At 35.5% G+C, this 8,846-nt stretch overlaps 1 protein-coding gene across 1 annotated transcript; it reads left to right on the top strand.

Moving 5' to 3' along the window:
* Positions 1–4,384: 4,384 nt before the first annotated feature.
* Positions 4,385–5,172, top strand: LOC143883408 (cotton fiber protein). The gene has a single exon (XM_077386760.1). The coding sequence runs from the start codon at positions 4,464–4,466 to the stop codon at positions 4,986–4,988; it is 525 nt and encodes a 174-aa protein (XP_077242875.1). The 5' UTR covers positions 4,385–4,463; the 3' UTR covers positions 4,989–5,172.
* The last annotated feature ends 3,674 nt before the right edge of the window (positions 5,173–8,846 follow it).

Raw genomic sequence — 8,846 nt, 5'->3', positions numbered from 1 at the left:
TCCTGACCGCTTGATTACGTGGTGTTTTTTTTTTTTTTTTTGTACCAGATGCGTTCATTAGTTGATTTTTCACAACCCTTGGATTGAGGGTTAGGGATCATTAAGAAGACATTAAATTACCATAGTACACTAATTTTCTCTACAAAATGACGAAGAAAAGGCCCATATGCCAATATAAATTGCAAAGTTAGAACGACCATTATGCCCTCAACATCAATGCTTCAAGCAGTTTGCGTTATCTATTGAGGACCTTTTTTGGTAATTTCAGCTAACGAACTAAAATATTGAGAAATCCACACACTCTTTCTTTGATAATGACACCTCCTCTCTTGTAGTCTTTTCAATATTAGTAAAATGCACCCTGGAAAATGTTTGGGTCCCATACCATGATATGTATATGTAATAGAGACCATCGATCTGTTACAGTATTATGGAACAAACTGACGTTATCAAACTCAACAAGATTCTAATTTCTAAAAAACAATCGTGCATGACTGTAATTTCTGTTTTAGGATTTCGTTTTCTCTACATTCAAAGAATTAGATTGAAAGGAAGATTTGGAATGCATGTTGTGTGGACTTGGACATTGTCTTGCCTAGATTGGACTCCATGATCTACTACTTTTCTGAATTTCATGGGGAGCACTGTTTAAATGCCACATATTACTCTGATTTCCCCTGCCGCAAGATTGTTTTCCTTGCCATGTGATGTCAATAAAATTCTACTCCAGGGACGATGATATTTTTGCAGTGATAAGCCTATAGCCTGTGGACATGAACTTCGACGACACATATGATGCTGAACCAGTAGTTCATATGCATGGAAACATTTTTCAGTAGCCGTTCGCCCAATCAGAAATAATTCACATTCATGATCTCAAGGGAAAATTGTACCAGTTCCAAACCTCCATACATTCATATATGGGTGGAGCAATTTCATCAAGTGACGGTATAGTTTTTTTTAAAGAGGCGTAATGATTTTGATATTGCAATAGCAATACTCCAGCAATCACGTGAAAGCGTTTCCCGTCAGTCACTTACTGATGCTATCCATAACGCAGAATCTGACAGAATTTTCATGATACCATTTTTTCAGAGATAAAATTGATTAATTGGTTGGAAAAGAAATCTTTGATACTTCTGGGAGCAGGGAACGCAGTTACTCGAGAGAAAACAAAGTTCTATCTGCTGTAAAATTTCTAACATTCTACCGGATTGTCCGTGGCGAAATATTAAGTTTTCCTTAGATGGGAAAGAAGATAGAGGAGAAAGAATAAACCATTGGGAGCTTGAATTGGTGCCAGACAGGTTCGGAGCACCATTCATTGTTATGCTCCGTTCTCTGTTGAGCTGGTAAACTTTGAGATACTATGTTAGGCTCCACAAAAATTGTGTTTGATTTGTTGAACCATTCTTGTGAATTCTGCTACTACACAAACATTTGTTTTGTTCTGACTTTCTAACAACTATTTCTTCCCCTTAAAATCTAAAAATATAAAAAATAATAATAATAATTTAAATTTTGTTTTTTATTTTTTCATAATTCATTTGAATTTTGTTTAAAATCTTTATGTATAACTCTATCACCTATGTGACAAGCAGTATGCATTGCTTCACCTCATAAATTAGAAGGTAACTGAGAACTTATTAACATGGTGCTAACCATCCCAAGTAATGTTTTGTTTTTATGCTCCGTCACTCCATTTTGATGAGGGTTATATGGGACAGAGTAACTTGATGTACTATCCCATGAGTTTTACAAAAGGTTTTAAATTCATTTGATAAGTATTCTCCTCCTCTATCAGTTTTTATTATTTTAATTTTTCTTTCTACTTGGTTTTCTACTTCTGCTTTGTGTATCTTAAACTTTTCAAAGTCTTCATCCTTATTTCTTATTAAATAAACACATGTGTATATTATAATCATCTATAAACGTATGTAAATATTTTTTTCCCTTGTCTAATCTCTATGGTTTTGTTATCACAAATATCTTTGTGGATTAATTCTAATAACTCAGTATTATTTTTTACTCTTTTTGCAGATTTCTTACTAAGTTTTGGTTGTACATAACATTCACACTTATACATTGGCATGCCGTTGTTAATTTTAGGAATTAACTTAACTTAACCATTTCATTTAAGGAGTTATAATTTAGATGGCCAAGCCTACAATGCCAAACATTACTCAAGTCTCACAAAAAAAAGAGAATAATCACCAACTTTATTCATAGTGCTTAACAGATACATCTTATCCTCCGTATATCCCTTTCCAACAAATGACCCATTTTTTGTAATGATCATTTTATCGGCTTCAAATACAGTACGACATAACTAAGAATACAAAAATAAGAAACTTTTGAAGATTTGGAACATGGAGAACAATGTTAAGAGAAAGTGTCTTTCCAGAAGTAAGCGCAAAATCCACCATCCATATGCTGATTACCTCCAACCCAAGGAAGTGGTTGAGCTCCCCGAGCTCCTTCATCTCAAATCTTTGGATAAGATATTTAGAAAATGAGGATCTTCGGGCTTCAAAATTTGTTAAATTCTACAAAAGGGGATTTAAATGGACATGGAAACAAAAATCCAAAAAATTGTGTATTTCAAATTCTTATAAAAGCAAATCCAAAATAGAGAGTTGTAAGGGTGCAATTCAGATCAATTTTAAGAATTGAGGTTGAGCTTTTACCATAAAATCAGGTTGGCTTCACGTTAATGCTAAGTCCTTACTTGCAAAAACTCAATCTGGCCCAACTCAAATCGCACTAAATGCACCACTAAATCGTAGGGGTTTAAATAGTTTTTCTTTTTTAAGCAAAGAGTATTGAATTTTGGCTGATATTGGCACTGCCATGTTTAAATTGCATACTCTGAGCTTATCTTTTCTTGTTTTATTGGCTTCGGAGAGCTTTATGGGAAATATTTAACCTTTGACAGTTGCTTAAATAATAGCAGACACGCAGCAAACAAGTTGAGCTAGTGTAATTGTCAAAAGATGTTAGTGTTAATATCAGTAGTCTTAATTTTTAAGCAATGCTAAACTGAAAATTATAAAATTAAAAGAATAGTAAATATGGTTGGGCGACATGGATCTAATGAGCCCTTGCAACTGGTCTTTGGCAAAGGCGCCCTTCAATTTATCATTTCTCTTAAATATATTTACCCTCAAAATCTGGCCCCTTTGAAAATTGAAATGATAGTTTTGCCAAAGTTTTTTTTGGCGAATTGATAGTTTGGCCATTAGAAAAATATAAAGCTAAGGTCCCTGATATTAATCAATAACGAAGGGACTTAATCTTCGTTACACCACATCGAAGGTCTCTTGAGCCCCAAGCAATACCAGTCGAGTAGTCAAACCTCAGCATTCTTGAGGACAACGTTTAACATACTCCTATAATTTTGCCCCTACTTTGACAATAAATTACCAAACGGTGTGCCACGGTGCCACCTCCCCTACTTTTTTGTATTTTTTATTTATTGGGATTTGCTAGGGACCGTTGTAGAAGGCATTTTGCGCTGTTGCATGAGAGAGCAGTCATAGGATGAAATAAATGAAAAAGACACAGAGAGTGAGCCTATGTGGCTAGTCTCTAATGCAACAGCCGGTCCACCAAATGCCTTCTGAGATGGTCCCTAGCAAATCCCACACCCCAAAAATGAACGCTTTTTTTCTCATTTATTCTACTCAATTCATACCCCTTTGGTAAATGAAAAACACTTGGTCAAGGTAATGGGACCCACGTTGCAGGTGTGGTCCTGATTAAGATTGGTGGGTCCTACAGCTTTATCCAATGGCATCCTGCAAATTACCACATCGTAGTTTGCATCTTATTGAAAATCCTCTCCGGAGAGAATCCATTTTCTCTATTTTGGTCATTTTTAGATTTTAGGCCTTGTTTTGATTGCATTTTTGGATTCATTAGCTGACCCCAACAAGTTTGGGACAAAGGCTTAGTTGAGTTGAGGGAGTTGAGTTTAGATTGCAAGATTTTTTTGGAAAAGTTTGGAAAAGAAAAACTTTTCCGAAATTTCATCTTTTTTCATTATTCCATTTACATATAAATGCAGTTCAAGATTTATCTATAGACACCTTTAATTTATAATGATATCCCTAAAATTTATTATTTCCTTATAAATAGAGGAAATAAAAAAAAATCCTAAGAAAATATTTCCTCAAAAATGCTTTTCTTGCAATAACAAAATGTCGGAAAAAGAAAAGCCAATGGCAATTAAGTAGTTTTGTTATAAGAGGCTGTATGTTTTTGTCATTTCCTAACAACGGTTACCTGCTCTTTCCTCAAATTAGTCCAAACTCCACCGACTTCGTTGCCTTTTAACTAACTTTACAGCTCTCCACCATTCCATATGCCTTTTCCCCTCCTTAAAACCCCACCCTAAACCCTACATTTCAGTCACCCAAAAGCCCTCATAAAACCAACTATCTTTCTCATCATCATCATCATCAATGCCTAGAGGAAAATCCCACTTCAAATCACCAAAAATGGGCAGGAAAAAACCTACCATCTTCAAAAGAGCTTGGAAACTCTTCACCCTCTCCATCCCCATGGAGAAAGTAGCAAAACCCTTGAAAAGAAATCTCCTCTTCTTCAAGAAGGCTCGAAAATTAAAGAAGCTAAAGCACTATAACTACGCTTTCATTGAAGAATACCAATTCTCACCATCAAGCACTCCACTGTTCCAACATTACAGAAAGAAGAGAAGCTCTATAGGCCTCTACTCGATGTTTCTTCTCTGCAATTGCTCCGGTAGCTTGAAATCCGAAGGAGTGGAAGTTTACTATTCAGATTCGCCGAGGATTGGTGATGCTATCCAAAGAGAACCTGAACCGTTGGATTCGAGCAGCAATGAAGGGGACTCGGTAGATAAAAGGGCTGATAAGTTTATTGCGAGATTTTATGAAGAGATGAGAATTCAGAGGCAGGAATCGGTTCTGCAGTATAAAGAAATGCTGGATAGAGGATGTAGATGAAGGGTTTTCTTTTTATTGGTCTTTGTGTTTGATTTTTGGGTTTGTTTTGTTTCTCTGCAGGGGTTTTTAGACTGTGCATGAAGGTTTTTCTGTTTGCTTTTTTTTTTTGGTAGAGAAAGGTCTGTTTTGTTCTGCTAATAATCCCTTTTCAAATGTGCCCTTCTGGCTGAGGGTATTTTGTTCAGTAGGAAACTTGCAAAGAGCCAGAGATACAGGCTCTGTTTTGTATTTGCACAAGCTACAACTTATTGGAGTTAGTTTTTTTCCAAGTACAAAAGGTTTTCTTGCATCCTTAATCAAACCTTCATTTTATAAATTTGATTACATAAATAGAATATGATGAATGAATTCCTGCCAAAAACAATGACTAAACTTAAAGAGATTTGCTAGGGATCATCGCAAAAGGCATTTCGCAGAACGGCTGTTGCATGAGAGTGCAGCCACATAGGCTTAGATATTGTCTTTTTCATTTAATTCATCAGGGGTGGCTGCACTCTAGTGCAACAGCCATTCCGCTGAACGACTTCTGCAATAGTCCCTAGCAAATCCCAACTTATAGTAGAAAAACACAAAATTAGAACTTTTGGATCATGGGGCTAGATTGAGACAAAAGAATGCAGAAGGGTTGGGGGCAGAAAGCATCCGAAAAATGCCCAAAATTTCTTAGTGTTTATTGATAGAACTAAATCTCTATGAGTAGTCCTCTGTTTTATCAACTTTTCTTAATTTGGAGGGTGTGTCCCCTTCAAAATTTTGGGAAATAAAACCCAAAGCCCCTTTCACATCTTCAAAACAATAAACACAATACAAGGAGATTTTATATGTGTTGCCGTGTAAACCCGTATTTTTTAAAAACGTACTGTACAACCCACACAATAGGATGATCCAAACCGGCCATTTAGATCTTGTAACGTAAATAGGGGGTGCTGAAGAAATCATTTCCATAGAATGATCCTAACCCTCCGATCTATTGAGTGACTGCAGATTATGGAAACTTCATAGATCAGAGGATTAGGATCATCCTATGGAAATGATTTTGGGGACATCCCTATCTACTTTCTGGAGATCCAAATTGACGGCTTGGGTCGTCCTTGGTATGGGCCATACTGTCCTTTTTTTTAAAAAAAATACGGGCTGTATAGCCACACATCATATAAAATTGCCGAGAAAAGAGTAAGAGAAGAATTTCGTTGCTACTGATGAATGTCCTCTCTCTCTCTCTCTCTCTCTCTCTCTCTCTCTCTCTCTCTCTCTCTCTCTCTCTCTCTCTCTCTCACTAATAGAGTTGATTCCCCACACTAAGAGAGTTGATGGAATCAACTCTATTAGTGTGATCAATCAAACACAAGAATAGTTTTTCTTTGTTCTATTCATCTACATGATAGAGACAAGATAGAGATGAGAAGATATAAGTAGGCTATTGAAAACTTTCAGTTTTATCTTAAAGTTGAGAAACTCTAATTTGTTTTATCTTCTATGATTATCTAAGGAAGAGATGCCATCTTCAGTATCTTTGGAAAAAGGTAAATATCTTTGAAAAAGGCTTCTATTTAGATGAGAACTAACTTTCTAATCTTTCTTTTTTATTTTTCATTAAAGGTGTTTCATTTCTAAGAATTATATACAAAGACATGGGACATTGGAGAAAACCAACAAAACCCAGTAATCTAAACCTGCATTCCCATCGGTAAGTTTACTTGTATTGAGGACTTATCTACTATGATACTTTTGAATAATCTCATACCTAAGCTTAATAATTCAATGCATTATCTTGCATATTGTATGGTGGTCGGATAATCCTAACCTCTTGATTAAAGAGTGTTTGTTTTTTTGGTATGCCAGATGTGTTCATTAGTTGATTTTTCACAACCCTTGGATTGAGAGCTAGGATTATCAGATAATGAGATCATTAAGAAGACATTAAATTAATTGCCATAGTACACTAATTTTCTTTCCAAAATGATGAAGGAAAGGCCCATACTAATTTTCTTTCCAAAATGATGAAGAGAAGGCCCAGACGCGAATATAAATTGCAAAGTTGGAATGACGATTATGTCCTCAACATCAATGCTTCAGACAGTTTGCTTCATCTATTGAGGACCTTTTTTGGCCAAACTAAAATATTGAGAAATTCACACACCCTCTCTTGTAGACTTTTCAATATTAGTAAAATGCAAAATGCTCACTGGAAAATGTTTGGGTCCCATACTAGGATATGTATATGGAATAGAGACCATTGATCTGTTACAGTATCACGAAAGAAACTGACGTTATCAAACTCAACAAGATTCTAATTTCTAAAAAACGATCGTCCATGACTGTAATAATTTATGTTTTAGGATTTCATCTTCTCTACATTTCAAAGAACTAGCAATGACAGAGATTGAAAGGAAGATTTGGAACGCATGTTGTGTGGACTTAGACATTGTCATGCCCAGAGTGGACTCCATGGTGTACTAATTTCTCGAAGTTCAGGGGTAGCAATGTTTGAATGCCATAGATTACTCTGATTTCCGTTATCAAACACAACAAGATTCTAATTTCTAAAAAATGATCGTGCATGACTGTAATAATTTATGTTTTAGGATTTCGTCTTCTCTACATTTCAAAGAATTAGCAATGACAGAGATTGAAAGGAAGATTTGGAACTCATGTTGTGTGGACTTAGACATTGTCATGCCTAGAGTGGACTCCATGGTGTACTAATTTCTTGAAGTTTAGGGGTAGCAATGTTTGAATGCCATAGATTACTCTGATTTCCGCTGCCGCAAGATTTTTTTTCCTTGCCGTGTAATGTCAATGAAGTTCTAATCAAAGGAAGATGATATTTTAGCAGTGATATGTCTAGAGCCTATGGACCTGAACGTCGACGGACATGATGTTGAACTGGTAGTTGATATGCATGGAATACATTTTTCTGTGGTCGTTTGCCCAATCATAAATAGTTGACATTCATGATCTCAAGGGAAAATTGTACCATTTCTAAATGCAGAATCTAACCTCCATACAGTCATATACTGGTGGAGGGGTTTCATCAACGATAAAAAGTTGGTGGCTGGTGACTTTATGGTTTTTTTTAAAGAGGCTTAATTATTTTGATATTTCAATAGCAATACTCCGGCAAGGACGTGAAAGCATTTCATGTCAAACAATTGCCGATGATGTCCATAACACATGACAGACTTTTCATGATACCTTTTTATCCACTCCGAGATAAAATTGATTAATTGGTTAGAAAAGAAATCTTTGACACTTTTGTTAATGTTTAATGAGAGCAGGGAATGCGGGTGTTACTCAAGAGAAGACAAGGTTCTTTCCGCTGTAAAATTTCTAACATCCTACAGGATTGTTCGTGACAAAGTATTAAGGTTTCCTTAGATGGGAAAGAAGATAAAGCAGAAACAGTAAACCATTGGGAGCTTGAATCGGTGCCAGAACAGGTTCGGAGCACCATTCATTGGGCACTTGATGTTATGCTCCGCTCTCTGTTGAGTTGGTAAACTTTGAGATACTATGTTAGACTCCACAAAAATTTTGTTTGATTTGTTGAACCATTCTTGTGAATTCTGATACTAGACAAACTTTTGTTTTGTTCCAATGACTTTCCAATAACTGTTTCTTCCCCTTAAAATCTAAAATATAATAATAATAATAATAATTTAAATTTGGTTTTTTATTTTTCATTACTCATATGGAGTTTGTTTAAAATCTTTACACCTCTTAAATTAGAAGGTGAAAACTTACTAACATGGTGCTAACCATCTCAAGTGATGTTTTATTTTTATGTTAAGTGTTAAAGTATAAAAGATAAATAACACCTTTCTCCAACAACTTAAGCTTTTGGAAAAGTTGGAAAGT

The sequence above is a fragment of the Tasmannia lanceolata genome, unplaced genomic scaffold (assembly GCF_043159265.1).
Source record: "Tasmannia lanceolata isolate RefF3 unplaced genomic scaffold, GAP_Taslan_0.1 ptg000008l, whole genome shotgun sequence".
Taxonomy (NCBI): Eukaryota; Viridiplantae; Streptophyta; class Magnoliopsida; order Canellales; family Winteraceae; genus Tasmannia; species Tasmannia lanceolata.
The sequence above is the reverse complement of the archived record's forward strand: the minus strand, read 5'-3'. Positions and strand labels throughout refer to the sequence as shown.